General features: G+C 40.8%; 1 protein-coding gene across 1 annotated transcript; it reads left to right on the plus strand.

Moving 5' to 3' along the window:
• The first annotated feature begins 5,216 nt into the window (after window positions 1-5,216).
• endouc (endonuclease, polyU-specific C) lies at window positions 5,217-14,727 on the plus strand. Its single transcript, XM_014125366.2, has 8 exons — window positions 5,217-5,482; window positions 5,922-5,993; window positions 6,570-6,669; window positions 7,115-7,226; window positions 7,451-7,572; window positions 8,751-8,857; window positions 13,172-13,322; window positions 13,539-14,727. Exons 1-8 carry the CDS (start codon window positions 5,472-5,474, stop codon window positions 13,797-13,799), a joined length of 936 nt encoding a protein of 311 aa, XP_013980841.1. The 5' UTR covers window positions 5,217-5,471; the 3' UTR covers window positions 13,800-14,727.
• Window positions 14,728-15,692: the final 965 nt, after the last annotated feature.

Genomic DNA, 15,692 nt, shown 5'->3' on the forward strand with positions numbered 1-15,692 from the left:
TATTTTTACAATTTTTTTTACATTGCAGAATAATGGTGAAGACATCAAAACTATGAAATCATGTAGTAATCAAAAAAGTGTCAGTGTATATATTTAAGATTCTTCAAATAGCCACGCTTTGCCTTGATGACAACTTTGCACACTCTTGCCATTTTCTCAACCAGCTTCATGAGGTAGTCACCTGGAATGCATTTCAATTAACAGGTGTGCCTTAAAAGTTCATTTGTGGAATTTCTTTCCTTAATGCATTTGTGCCAATCAGTTGTGACAAGGTAGTGGGGGTATACAGAAGATAGCCCTACTTGGTAAAAGACCAAGTCCATATTATGGCAAGAACAGCTCAAATAAGCAAAGAGAAACGACAGTCCATCATTACTTTAAGACATGAAGGTCAGACAACACGGAACATTTCAAGAACTTTGAAAGTTTCTTCAAGTGCAAAAACTATAAAGCGCTATGATGAAACTGGCTCTCATGAGGTCGCCACAGGAAAAGAAGACCCAGAGTTACCTCTGCTGCAGAGGATAAGTTCATTAGAATTACCAGCCTCAGAAATTGCAGCCCAAATAAATGCTCCACAGAGTTCAAGTAGACACATCTCAACATCAACTGTTCAGACGAGGCTGTGCGAATCAGACCTTCATGGTCGATTTGCTGCAAAGAAACCACTACCAAAGGACACCAATAAGAAGAATATACTTCCTTGGTCCAAGAAACATTAGACAAGTGGAAATTTGTCCTTTGGTCTGGAGTCCAAATTGGAGACTTTTGATTCCCACCGCGTCATTGTGAGACGTCGTGTGGGTGAATGGATGATCTCTGCATGTGTATTTCCCACCGTAAAGCATGGAGGAGGAGGTGTGATGGTGTGGGGGTGCTTTGCTGATGACACTAATTTATTTAGAATTCAAGGCACACTTAACCAGCATGGCTACCACAGCAATCCCATCTGATTTGGGCTTAGTGGGACTATCATTTGTTTTTCAACCGGACAATGACCCAGCACAACTTCAGACCCTGTAAGGGCTATTTTACCAAGAAGGAGAGAGATTGAGAAGGAGTGCTAAATCTGATGACCTGGCCTCCACAATCTCCTGACCTCAACTAAATTGAGATGGTTTGGGATGAGTCGGACCGCAGAGAGAAGGAAAAGCAACCAACAAATGCTCAGCATATGTGGGAACGCCTTTAAGACTGTTGGAAAAGCATTCCAAGTGAAGCTGGTTGAGAGAATGCCAAGAGTGTGCAAAGCTGTCATCAAGGCAAAGGGTGGCTATTTGAAGAATCTGAAATATATATTTTGATTTGTTTAACACTTTCTTGGTTACTACATGATTCCATATGTGTCATTTCATATTTTTGATGTCTTCACCATTACTCTACAATGTAGAAAATAGTCAAAATGAAATGAGTAGCTGTTATTAAGCTTTTGACCGGTATTGTATGTACAGGGGGTGTCACGGCTGTTTGAAGGAGCGGACCAAGATGCAGCGTGTTCGTAGTTCCACATATTTATTAAAAGTGAAACTGAATGCAATACACTGAAATACTTGAAAATACAAAACAACAAACCGTGACGCAGAGAGGACAACACACTACTCAAAAGACAATAACCCACAAACCACAATGAGAAATCCCCCTACTTAAATATGATCTCTAATCAGAGGCAATGAGGATCAGCTGCCTCCAATTAGAGATCAACCCCAAACAATCCCAACATAGAAATAGACAAACTAGAAGCTAAACATAGAAATAGAAAACATAGATTAGCCCAAAAACACCCCCTGTCATGCCCTGCCCTACACTACTATAGAAAATGACATCTTACTAGGGTCAAGACGTGACAGGGGGTAATGGTACCGAGTCAATGTGCGGGTGTACAGGTTATTCGAGGTAATTTGTAGGTACGGTTGAAGTGACTATGCATAGATAATAAACAGCGAATAGCAGCAGTGTAAAAACAAAGGGGGGTATCAATGCAAATAGTCCGGGTGCCCATTTGATTAATTGTTCAGCCTTCTTATGGCATGGGGGTAGCTCTGGTACCTCTTGCCGTACGGTAGCAGAGAGAACAGTCCATGACTTGGTTGACTAGAGTCTTTGACCATTTTTTGGACCTTCCTCTGACACAGCCTAGTATATAGGTCCTGGATGACAGGAAGCTTGGCCCAAGTGATGAACTGGGCCGTACACACTACCCTCTGTAGCGCCTTATGGTCGGATGCTGAGCAGTTGCCATACCAGAAGGAGATGCAACCGGTCAGGATGCTCTCGATGGTGCAGCTGTTGAACTTTTTGAGGATCTGGGGACCCATGCCAAATCGTTTCAGTCGCCTGAGGGGGGAAAGGTGTTGCTGTGCCCTCTTCACAACTTTCTTGGTGTGTTTGGACCATGATAGTTTGTTGGTGAGGTGGACACCAAGGAACTTGAAACTCTCGACCCGCTCCACTACAGCGTGTTCGGCCCTCCTTTTCCTGTAGTCCATGATCATCTCCTTTGCCTTGCTCATCTTGAGGGAGAGGTTGTTGTCCAGGCACCACACTGCCAGGTCTCTGACTCCTCCCTATAGGTTGTCTCATCGTTGTCGGTGATCAGGTCTACCACCGTTGTGTCGTCAGCAAACTTAATGATGGTGCTGGAGTCGTGATTGGCCACGCAGTCGTGGGTGAACAGGGACTAAGCACGCACCCCTGAGGGGCCCCCGTGTTGAGGATCAGTGTGGCAGATGTTGTTGCCTACCCTTACCACCTGGGGGCGGCCCGTCAGGAAGTCCAGGATCCAGTTTCAGAGGGAGATGTTTTGTCCCAGGGTCCTTAGCTTAGTGATGAGCTTTGTGGGCACTATGGTGTTGAATGCTGAGCTGTAGGCAATGAACAGCATTCTCACATAGGTGTTCCTTTTGTCCAAGTGGGAAAGGGCCGTGTGGAGTGCGATTGAGATTGTGTCATCTGTGGAACTGTTGGGGTGGTATGCGAGTTGGAGTGGGTCTAGGGTTTCCAGGATGATGGTGTTGATGTGAGCCATGACCAGCCTTTCAAAGCACTTCACAGCTACCGACATGAGTGTTACGGGGCGGTAGTCATTTAGGAAGGTTACCTTCACTTTCTTGGGCGCAGGGACTATGGTGGTCTGTTTGAAATATGTAGGAATTACAGATTCGGTCAGGGAGAGGTTGAAAATGTCAGTGAAGACACTTGCCAGCTGGTCCACGCATGCTCTGAGTACATGTAATGGTAATCCGTCTGGCCCCGCGGCCTTGTGAATGCTGACCTGTTTAAAAGTCTTGCTCACATCGCCTACGGAGAGCGTAATCAAACAGTCATCCGGAACAGTTGGTGCTCTCATGCATGTTTCAGTTTTGCTTGCCTCGAAGCGAGCATAGAAGGCATTTAGCCCGTCTGGTAGGCTCACATAACTGGGCAGCTCACGTCTGTGTTTCCCTTTATAGTCCGTAATAGTTTTCAAGTCCTGCCACATCCGACGATCGTCAGAGCCGGTGTAGTAGGATTCAATCTTAGTCCTGTATTGACGCTTTGCCTGTTTGATGTTTGTCGGAGGGCATTGCGGGATTTCTTATAAGCATCCAGATTAGTGTCCCGCTCCTTGAAAGCAGCAGCTCTAGCCTTTCGCTCGGTGCGGATGTTGCCTGTAATCCATGGCTTCTGGTTGGGATATGTACGTACGCTCACTGTCGGGATGACGTCGTTGAAGCACTTATTGATGAAGTCGGTGACTGAGGTGGTATACTCCTCGATGCCATTGGATGAATCCTGGAACATATTCCAGTCTGTACTAGCACAGTCCTGTAGCATAGCATCCGCGTCATCTGACCAGTTCTGTAGTCAGCGAGTCACTGGTGCTTCCTGCTTTAGTTTTTGCTTGTAGGCAGGAATCAGGAGGATAGAATTATGGTCAGATTTTCCAAATGGAGGGCGAGAGTTGTACGCGTCTCTGTGTGTGGAGTAAAGATGGTCTAGAGTTTTTTTCCTCTGGTTGCACATGTGATATGCTGGTAGAAATTAGGTCTAAAGGATTTAAGTTTGCCTGCACTAACACTTAACGATCGTACCCTTTTTTTCAATTTTCGCCTAAAATGACACCCAAATGTATCTGTCTGTAGCTCAGGACCTGAAGCAAGGATATGCATATCTATTTGAAAGGAAACACCTTGAAGTTTGTGGAAATGTGAAATTAATGTAGGAGAATATAACACATTAGATCTGGTAAAAGATAATACATAATAATGTTCTTTTTTGTTCCATCATCTTTGAAATTCAAGAGAAATACCATAATGTATTATTGCAGTTTAGGCGCAATTTAGATTTTGGCCACTAGATGATAGCAGTGTGTTTGCAAAGTTTCAGATTGATCCAGTGAAGCATGGCAATACTGGACAATATTTTGTATCAAGTCTTCCCAAATGTGCTGAATTGATCAATTGATACATTTCAACTACGTAACTATAGAGAACATACAAAAATGATATGGTAATACAAAATTGAAGTTTAAACAGTCCCAGAAATGTCATACATGATGGATCATTAGCTTATACATCTAGATGGCCCGGGCAGGATGGGTGTGGAGCCAGAGACAGCAGGGGTTCAAACTGTAGAACCCAGTTCCTATATTTGAATATAAAAATAGATTTTTATCAAACAAAACTATGCTACGTTTTACCTCTGGTGCCCCCAGGATGACAGATCAGAGCTCAGAACTCTCCTCAAACAATAGCATGGTATTTTTTACTGTAGTAGCTACTGTAAATTGGACAGTGCAGTTAGATTCACGAGAATTTAAGCTTTCTGCCCATATAAGACATGTCTATGTCCTGGAAAGTTTGCTGTTACTTACAACTGTCATGCTAATCACATTAGCGTACGTTAGCTCAACTGTCCCGGTAAAGGGACTCCCATCCTGTGGAGGTTTTAAAGTCCCTGGCCACTACGAGCGCTGTTTTTGCGTCTTTTACCTTTTTGGTTTTGTACACCAGCTTCAAACAGTTGAACATAATATATTTTTGGTTATGGTAAAGATATTTCACAGCGCTTTAGATGGTACACTATAACGTTAGTTGCTTGTTTTGTCACATACACTGAAATTAGGCGAACAATTCGAAGTTTAGCAACCAGGAAATGGCGGAGCGATTTCTGGATAGGGCATCTTTAAGAGACCTGTTATTTGAATAAAAATGAATGACCAGTCCGCCAAAATAATTAGCTGTTGTGACGATTTTCGACAGAAATGCAAGTTTGCTTTGGGTAGCCTTCTTACTATCACAGCCATTTGCTACACAGTTTGTTCCTCTATGCGCACGCGCGGTTTGTGACGATGTATTTTTTGTCAACTGTATATACAGTGTTTCGGGTGGAGTGGCAGAGTTATTGTTGCAATCGTTCAAGACAACTTTGAACACAGCATACCTTTGGACCTCGAAAATTGTAAACTACCAAAGCCTACATTTGGAGGTACTATGGCACCACGGTAAGATAACGTTTTATTTTACATAAAGGTTTACATAAAGGTTTTTACTCTGAAACTTTAGAATCACAGCATAATTTACACTGCATTGATTTAAAAACATCACTGACTGAACCATGTCTGAACAAGTTGAGAATTTTGCCTGTGTTTGCACTCTGTTCTGTTCTCCATTGCGTAATTTATGAAGAATGTTGTAATGTTGTTATGTGTGTTATTGCCATAGAGTAGTGAGAAAAGTCCAAAACATGCACTACATGCATAACCAACATCTTTCAATAGTGATTGTCAATAGTTTATGGATTGACCATGGAGTCAATCAGTTCGTTATTTTTTTTACTTTTTTTTTTACTTTTTCGATTTATTAAAGGAATTGCGTGCATCCATGTTTTAAAACCTTTCTATGGAAATCTGTTACCATAATATTATGTTGTGTAATCTACAGGTCTGCTCTGCTTGGCTGTGGATTCCTTGTCATTTTGCTGGCAGTGGTGTTCCCCCCTCTGGATGCAGCAAGGTATATCAATCACTGGAGATGACGTTTGCTCACTCTACTGTTCATCTGTGTTTTTGATAATCTAGCACATAATCCAGTCCAATGTAGCCTTTAGTTTAAACCACCCGATTTCATTGCATTTACTGTTATTATTGTATGAATGTGGATATTCCTAAAATATTCACGAGATATTCTGTATTATACAATAATAACAGAAATCAAAATAATTAAAAGCAAATCCAATGAATAGACAAACAATACTGGTTCATGACTACTTTCAAGAGTCGGCGTTTTTACAAATGTACAAATAATACATAGTATTTTAATAGTGCTTTTCTCAGACACCAAAATGCTTTTACAATAGGCAATTTTAAGGAAAACAAAACAAACCTGGGGTAGAGTAAAGATCACAGTTCACTCAGTGCTTCATTCAGAATCATGATGGGTTCAACATGGATTTAAAAGCCTTAATAACTATTCTTTACATGGACATTACTGATCTGGTTATTACAATATTTCTATACTTGATTATTATATACTTCTAACATAATTATTACACTTTATTATAAAACATGTTTTGCTCTCCTGTTGTTGTAGTAAGGCAATAAACCAAGAGTTGTCAGACCTCTTCAATGAGCTCTGGAAGCTGGATGTGAACCGCATGAAGCCTGGGACTGACTATACCATCTCTGTGCAGGTGGGACATTTTTTTAAATTTTTTTTAATTTCACCTTTATTTAACCAGGTAGGCAAGTTGAGAACAAGTTCTCATTTACAATTGCGACCTGACTAGGGCCCCCATGACTAGAGTTTTCCCTGACCACCTTACCTGACACACATTCCATTATTAGTTACAGGCTATAATTAGGAGCTGGACAGGAACAAACTCCTGGCCCTAATTTACCCCTCATAAGTAGGCCTCCTGTACAGGAAAACCCCTGAAATGTCCCTCCTAAAATGGCCTGTTCAGGAAAAATTCCTGTCCCTACTAAAATACCACTCCCTAAGATGTAGGCTTGCTCAAGAAAAACTCCTGTCCTTATACTGAAATACGTCTCATAAGAAGAAAACCTAGCATATGTTATTTTGACATGAGAGAAATGTTTAGTTGTTGGTGTATCTGTATGTGTCGTCCACTCCAGGGCAAAGCTGGCTATGTCTCTCAAGGCAGTAACCATGCCAGGGACCATGCCTCATCGCCTCTCTTCTCCAATGTCAATGAGAACAAACTGAAGACCATTACTACCTTCTCCCGTAAGTATCTGTGACCACATCAAAATTGGCAAACAAATTGTTATAGACTATATGAACTGAATTTAGTAGTGAACTGAAGTAGTCTCAAATAGACTACACTTGTTAGTGTTTTTCTGAGACTTTAGAATTACTTAATTACTTTCTGTTAGTTTCAAATGCCTTTCTAATGGCTTTCTGTGACTTTAAATCTCTTCTTTGATGTCTTCAACGACATTCTGCTGCAGGCTTCATGAAGCTCCTGGACAACTATGAGAGGTCAACAGGCGTGGCAGAGCATGTCAGCCGAGAGGAGGTCACAGAGAACAATCTCTTCCTGGATGCCGTTCTGAACACAGAGGTCATGAAGGTACAGCAGAACACGTCACCTTGTCACCTAAATTGCCTACAATTGGTATAGTGGTCCTGTGTGGCTCAGTTGTTATGAGCTTGGCTGAGGTTCACTTCAGAAGTATTGTATTATTTTCGCCGATTTCATATCGATACTGTGACTTCCAAGTATCGATTTGTAAAAACAAATAAAACATGTTTTGAACACTTTTTTCTCAAAAACTCTCTCTTCAAATCAATTCAAATTCGATTGGTTACATACACATGTTTAGCAGATGTTATTGCGGGTGTAGCGAAATGCTTGTGCTTCTAGCTCCAACAGTGCAGTAATATCTAACAAGGAATATCTAAAAATTACACAACTTATACCAATACACACAAATCTAGTAAAGGAATGAAATTAAGAATATAAAAATATATGGACGAGCAACGTCAGAGCGGCATAGAATAAGATACAGTAGAATAGTATAGGATACAGTATATACATATGAGATGGGTAATGCAAAATATGTAGACATTATTACTTGTTCTTCTGCAGCAGACATATAGTGAGCAATATGTTTGGAACATCGGATCACAATAAAATTGCAGTATCAAATTGCAATACATATAGAATTGTGATACATAAAGAATTGTGATACAGAATCGCAATACAAATCATATCGGCACCAAAGTATTGTGAGGTCCCTGGCAATTCCCAGCCCTAAGCTATATGCATAAGTGCTTTTGGGTTTGCCTGAAAATAGTGTTTGTGAGTGGACTCCCATGCTCTACTCAAGGTCAGTAGCTACTCTGAAACCAAACTCCAGAGGGAGTATTGGCTCTTCCTGTCACGCTCTGTTCTTGGATGCTCATGGCCACGATGTTAGGAGAAAAACACAGGGAACAATGCAGTACATCTAAAACATCTGGGGAGTCTTGGCACGCTGTCTTGGCTGGGGCCTCTTTCTCAAATAAAAACCTTACAGCCTGTGGGGACACATGTTCAAAATGTGTTTAATACAACTTATCATTTTGAGATGAACATTTCTAAGAAAATTATAACAGGCAAGTAAAACACAATTTCTGTCAAATTGTGTTTTACCCTCTTATGCATGAGACTATTAGTCATTTCGACATCTGACATTGACAATATGGACAGAGAGGAGTTTGGTGTGTGCCACCTGGTGAATTTATTTATGTATGTTTTTCCCACAGCGTGCCCACAGGTATCTGGTTAGCAAGGGCCACTCCCAATCAGACCTGAGGACGTTCAAGCGTCAGCTGTACACCATCTGGTTCGACCTCTACTACAGAAGTGGAAGGTAAGAATTGGGGAGTATTCATTAGTGCACATCATAGTGAAACATTTTGCAAAAGAAAACATGTTGCAATTGTTACTAGTTGCTAGTTCTGCAATAAACAACATACTATCAAAGGAATGCACAAAGGATAATTAAATATGACATGGTACACAGTGAACAAGTGCTCATGGCAAACAGAATGTCAAAAAGCAAATAATTTGTCAAAGGAGAGAAGACGAGTTCTGACATTTCACATATGCATTAAGATAACAATTAAAGAATTCACATAATCTACAGGGTTTCAAACGTTCATCAAACAACCCAAACTCACTTTTGCTGCAATCATGTCCATCCCGGAAACTTGTGTTGAACGCAGGATTTGTTCAGCTAACACTCTTTATTTGAAACACAGTGTCCCAGGAGAAAGTGTAGACATTCATCTGCACTGATCTGAACTGGGAAGTCTCCAAATACATCAAGGTTTTTGTAAGGAACGGTGTTGGGGAGTAGTGAACTACATGTATTTCAACTAGTAATTCTTCTACATTTTGCAGTAGCTTGGTGGTAGATGAACTAAATTCAAATCTTGTTTTCAGTAGTTACATTTCTGCCTTGTAGTAGTGGAGTTAACAACTGGAACTACACACTACGTTTTTTGAAGGCAAAAATGTCCTTTATTTTTTGGTGTGAAACCTACCTTATTCTCACTTGAACTATAGTTTTTGTGTTTAATAGGCTAAATTACACATTCTGTTAACATCTGACTTCAGAGTGATCTGTTCTTGCAATTTGTAGTCTAAGACATTTTAGATTTCAGATATGATATTTTACCACAAAGTAGTTTGGATGTAGTGAACAACTTTTTTCAGAGTAACTTTAAATAAAATAAAATACAATTTTATTGATTACATATACGTGTTTTGCAGATGCTATTGTGGGTGTGGTGAAATGCTTGTGTTTCTAGCTCCAACAGTGCAGTAATATCTAACAAGTAATATCTAACAATTTCACAACAATACACACAATACACACAAATCCAGAGTAAAGGAATGGAATTAAGAATATATAAATATATGGACGAGCAATGTTGGAGCGGCATGGACTAAGATACAGTATAATAGAATAGAATACAGTATATACATATGAGATGAGTAATGCAAAATATGTAAACATTCTTAAAGCGACCAGTGTTCCATTATTAAAGTGGCCAGTGATTTCAAGTCTATGTATAGAGGGCAGCTTCCTCTAAGGTGCTACTGATGGCTATTTAACAGTCTGATGGCCTTGAGATAGAAGCTGTTTTTCAGTCTCTTGGTCCCAGCTTTGATGCACCTGTTCTGATGCTCGCCTTCTGGATGATAGCAGGGTGAACAGGCAGTGGCTTGGGTGGTTGTTGTCCTTGATGATCATTCTAGCCTTCCTGTGACATTGGGTGCTGTAGGTGTCCTGGAGGGTAAGTAGTTTGATCCGGTGATGCGATGGGCAGACTGCACCACCCTCTGGAGAGCCCTGCGGTTGTGGGCGGTGCAGTTTCCGTACCAGGCGGTGATACAGCCTGACAGAATGCTCTCAATTGTGCATCTGTAAAAGTTTGTGAGGATTTTAGGTGCCAAGCCAAATTTCTTCAGCATCCTGAGTTTGAGTTCTTCACCACACTGTCTGTGTGGGTGGACCATTTCAGTTTGTCAGTGATGCAAAGGAACTTGAAGCTTTCCACCTTCTCCACTGCGGTCCCGTCGATGTAGATAGTGGGGTGCTCCCTGTGCTGTTTCCTGAAGTCCACGAATCAGCTCCTTTGTTTTGTCGACGTTGAGTGAGAGATTTTTTTTCTGGCACCATACTTCCAGGGCCCTCACCTCCTCCCTGTAGGCTATCTCGTCATTGTTAGTAATCAGGCCTACTACTGTTGTGTCGTCTGCAAACAGGAGGGGGCTGAGCACACACCCTTGTGGGGCCCCTGTGTTGAAGTTCAGTGAAGTGGAGGTGTTGTTTCCTACCTTCACCACCTGGGGATGGCCCATCAGGAAGTCCAGGACCTAGTTGCACAGGGCGGGGTTGAGACTCAGGACTCCGAGCTTAATGATGAGCTTGGAGGGTACTATATGGTTGAATGCTGAGCTATAGTCAATGAACAGCATTCTTACATAGTTATTCCTCTTGTCCAGATGGGATAGGGCAGTGTGCAGTGCGATGGCGATTGCATCGTCTGTGGTTATATTGGGCGGTAAGTAAATTGAAGTGTGTCAGGTAAGGTAGAGGTGATATGATCCTTGACTAGTCTCTCAAAGCACTTCATGATGACAGAAGTGAGTGCTACAGGGCGATAGTCATTTAGTTCAGTTACCTTTGATTTCTTGGGTACAGAAACAATGGTGGGCATCTTGAAGCATGTGGGGACAGCAGACTGGGATAGGGAGAGATTGAATATGTCCATAAACATTCTAGCCAGCTGGTCTGTGCATGCTCTGAGGACGCGGCTAGGGATGCCATCTGGGCCAGCAGCTTTGCGAGGGTTAACACACTTAAATGTCTTACTCACCTCGGCCATGGAGAAGGAGAGCCCACAGTCCTTGGTAGCGTGCTGCGTCGGTGGCACTGTGTTATCCTCAAAGCGGGCGAAGAAGGTGTTTAGCTTGTCCGGAAGCAAGATGTCTGTGTCCGCGACGGTTAAGTAAACTATGTTTTTTTAAGGGTAGCTTTGGTGTAGCTTAACTTCTTCCAGTGTGAAGTAATTAGTAGCTTCGTAAACTATATTTTCAGAGTAGCTTCCCCAACACTGGTAATGAATAGGGTGTTTTCCCCGTAGCAGGGCCTATCATCAATGAATATGCTAGGATATTCTACACACAACAGACTGAAGACGGAACACACACTCACATCATTAGCTAAGAGTTTCTATTGGACAAATTCAGGTAGGTCCCTTCCCGTTCCATGTTAGAAACGTTTTGCAACTGAATCGGCATAATGAATTCACCCCCAGGCGATCCAGCGCGAGGGAGAGAGGAGGGTTTTATTTATATTATACAACTTTCCCCAGGCCTTTATAGCCTATTGAATATATAGCACAGTTAATAATATGTTTTGTGATAATTGCACTGTGATTTAATGTTGTGGGGTAATTAAATAAATAAAAAAATAACATTGTTAAATATCATTTCGGTTTGGGATTTTTGTTAATGTTAAGGATCCCAATTTTGTTTAACAATTTTAACATTTAAATGTTCACACCCCTATACTATACTGTACTTGACTATACTCTTTTGTACTGTACTGTAGCCTACTGTACTGAACTTTACTGTACTTTACTGTACTGTACAGGACTGTACTCTGCTATCCAAACTTGTGAAACATAGACATCTATGGTTGGTTTAGATTTTGTCTGGTCCGGACTGACCAAATTTGGTATTGTTTGGGTGCGGAGCTCGTTAGAATAAGTGTGCTTTGCAAGTGTTCATTTTTACATTTACAGTTACATTTTGGTTATTTAGCAGACGCACTTATCCAGAGCAACTTACATTCAACTTTCATTCAACTAAGGTAGATAAATAACCACATATTAGGTTCATAGCAAGTAAAACATTTCTGTAACCGTTACTGAGAATGTTGTTGTAGTTGAAGTGTTCTGTTGGTTTTGACAGAAGACTTTTAAAGCTTTTAAAAAGGCTAAAGTAAGCGCAAGTGAAAGATGGGGAGAGTAATAAATATTCCATACTGCAATCTTTAGTTATAGAAATGATTCTTACTTTAATTGGAAATAACTATTTTGAATGTGATATAATGCTTTCTTCGTTGACATGTAGATACATTATATACAGTTGAAATTTGTCCATAGAAACAATTACACCCTGAAAATACGTATTTTCAACATCCGGAAAGTACATATTTCAACTTTCATTAAGAACCGAAAATGAACCAGATTTTAACATCCAGAAAATGTGTATTTTAGACATTTTTTCAACTTAATTTTGCTCACTAGATCCTACATGTGTTGATTTGTAGTGAAGAGTCAGGTAATAAGCCACTTTTTACATTGTCCACCACTGAGGAAACGTTCTGATATTGCTCTATGATACATAGTGGGTCCTTATCTAATTATATATTTAATGACCTGTTTATTGGTGTAATTCCAGCTCACCAGTATTTTTTCTATGTCCAGAAGATGTGGTCCATATCCTGTCACTTGTTCACTGCTTCTCTCCAGCAGTTCGGCTGTTTGTTGAGGAACATTTTGACCACAATTTCTGGAGTTTGAAATAACATTGGAATTGCGGCCACATTTTTGTTTGTTACTTTGTGTGAAATGTGTCTTATCCCAGACTGTTGTTCATTTGACAGTAAGGACTCGTGCGGATTTGAGCATGTGTTTGTTGGAGAGACTAAATTCGGAAATGAGATTGCTGGTTTCCATAACTGGGTCCAGTTCTATCTGCAGGAGAAGAGCAGGAATTTGGACTACAAGGGATACAAAGCCAGGGACCATGACATAGTAAGAGTCCTAGCAGCCCTTTTCAAACATGTAACATTGATCAAAATTACCTTTACTTTGACAGGATATCAAAACCTTCACTTTCACTGCAGCTTTAAACATGTCGAACACATGTCAAATTTGCCTGTTCCCAACCAACACAGACCAATTTTATGAATTTACTTTTGTCTAACAAAGATGTCCCCCACTCTTTCTCACTTACTCACACACGCACAGCCTGACCAAGATGACCACGTCCTGAACCTCCAGTTCAGCTGGCACGGTTTGGTGAAGCCGGTGGGCAGTGCCTTCGTGGGGGCCAGTCCGGAGTTTGAGATGGCCCTCTACACCATCATCTTCCTCGCCAACACACATCGGAGCACCACAGTGGTGGTCAACATTGACGAATGTCAGCTGGAGGTGGTGGTGGTCAGGCACGGGCGCTCCATTGGGACGGCCTACCCCAAACTGCTTAGCAGCAACAACAGGCACCTGTAGTTGGAGGCATCAAACACACGCACACAAGCATAGATTTATGAATAAGACTATGCACACACACACACACACACACACACACACACACACACACACACACACACACACACACACACACACACACACACACACACACACACACACACACACACACACACACACACACACACACACACACTGTTTTGGACTGGGCATTTAACCAGGCCAGTTTGCTTCACAATTAGGCCTACGTCACATAACCTTTCTTTAGCTGACTGCACTGTGTAATCTCTCTGCACAACAGGAACAAACATAAATGGACACATCTGATACTCAGGGCATACATGTGTAAGATATAAAACCATGGACTTGTGTTGTAAAGTCTGATGTTTTCCTACAAGTTGAAAAGTTAAGGTAAAGAACATGTTTCAGAAGAAGAAAGAAAGTTTAACTCGCTGTCTGATTTCAACAGCACAACAGCAGTGAGTCATTGTAATGGAAACTGCACATGTCGTGCCTCATTTAAATAAACCATTTATATCATTTGTTTATAAGCCATGTCATAGTCTAAATTAAGCATTCTGTAAATATGGCCCTTCCCAACATGCACTGCCCATCTGGACACCTGCTTGGCCAATGTGTAGGGTTTTATAAGTGCTTATGTCAAGGCACAATAATTATTTCAATACAAGTCATTCTACCATTTTCCAAATGCGCTCATGCAACGAGTAGCCCATACTGTAATAAAATGTGCATTACCGAGTCAAACGTTGGTCAATGTATTATTGCATTCTCTATATGTGCAGTCATGATCAGCCAGTTATGAATAGGCTAGCCTACTTATGCCATTGGTTAGTATATGCTACTATTACATTTTTCTGTCATTTACCCTTTAAAGTAACTGTCCAGTGTTTCCTGATTTCTATTAAATATGACCTATAATTCATTACAATATGAGTGTAATAGTTTTCCTTCCAACAAATGGTAATTAAGTATGTTGAAAATCAGCTTTTCTGTGTTGGAATGGTGTGGACTTACCACAACAAAAGAATGGGCACTTACTGGTTATTAACAATATTCATACAAGTAGACTGTTGATTGGCCAGCTCATCCTCCTCAAGATGACATCCTCTATGATGAAAAGGCATTTTTAAAACATCTGTTTGAGGTGAGGTTTTTGAAGTGTTTTTTTTTTCTCTCCAATTTATGCTTTGGCCAAAAACATGAATATACAACATTATCTGGGTATGAGTTAACCAGTGTTGACCCGTCATTCAGGCAGAGCCCCACCTGTTTTCAGCCCCACCTGTTTTCAGCCTCACCTGTTTTCAGCCCTACCTGTTTAGCAAAAAATATATATCAAATGTTGTATTCTTTTTTGTTGTCTGTTTTCCATGTTATTTTGGCATTAATACGTGTCACATATCAGTTTGAAAACAATGTAAAAGTTAATTAAGCCGCATTCAAACATGGTCTCTTTTTCGCTTTCTTGAGTGAGGTGTTTCAGCCTAGCTCAGTGCTTTTAAAAATGTTTTATTTCACCTTTATTTAACCAGGTAGGCCAGTTGAGAACAAGTTCTCATTTACAACTGCGACCTGACCAAGATAAAGCAAAGCAGTGCAACAAAAACAACAACACAGAGTTACACATGGGATAAACAAACAAGTCAATAACACAATGGAAAAATCTGTATACAGTGTGTGCAAATGGACAAGTTCTACAATCAGTTGGTGCGAATACTTGGCCATGAAGCGGTCTCCATTGATGGGTATGATGAAAGAGATGATCAAACAGGAGGCAATAAATAGGCCAATAGTGGCGAAGTAATTACAATTTATCAATTTACACTGGAGTGATATATGTGCAGATGAGGATGTGCAAGTAGAAATACTGGTGTGCAAAAGAGCAGAAAAACA

Source organism: Salmo salar, chromosome ssa10 (genome assembly GCF_905237065.1).
Source record: "Salmo salar chromosome ssa10, Ssal_v3.1, whole genome shotgun sequence".
In the NCBI taxonomy this organism is placed as follows: Eukaryota; Metazoa; Chordata; class Actinopteri; order Salmoniformes; family Salmonidae; genus Salmo; species Salmo salar.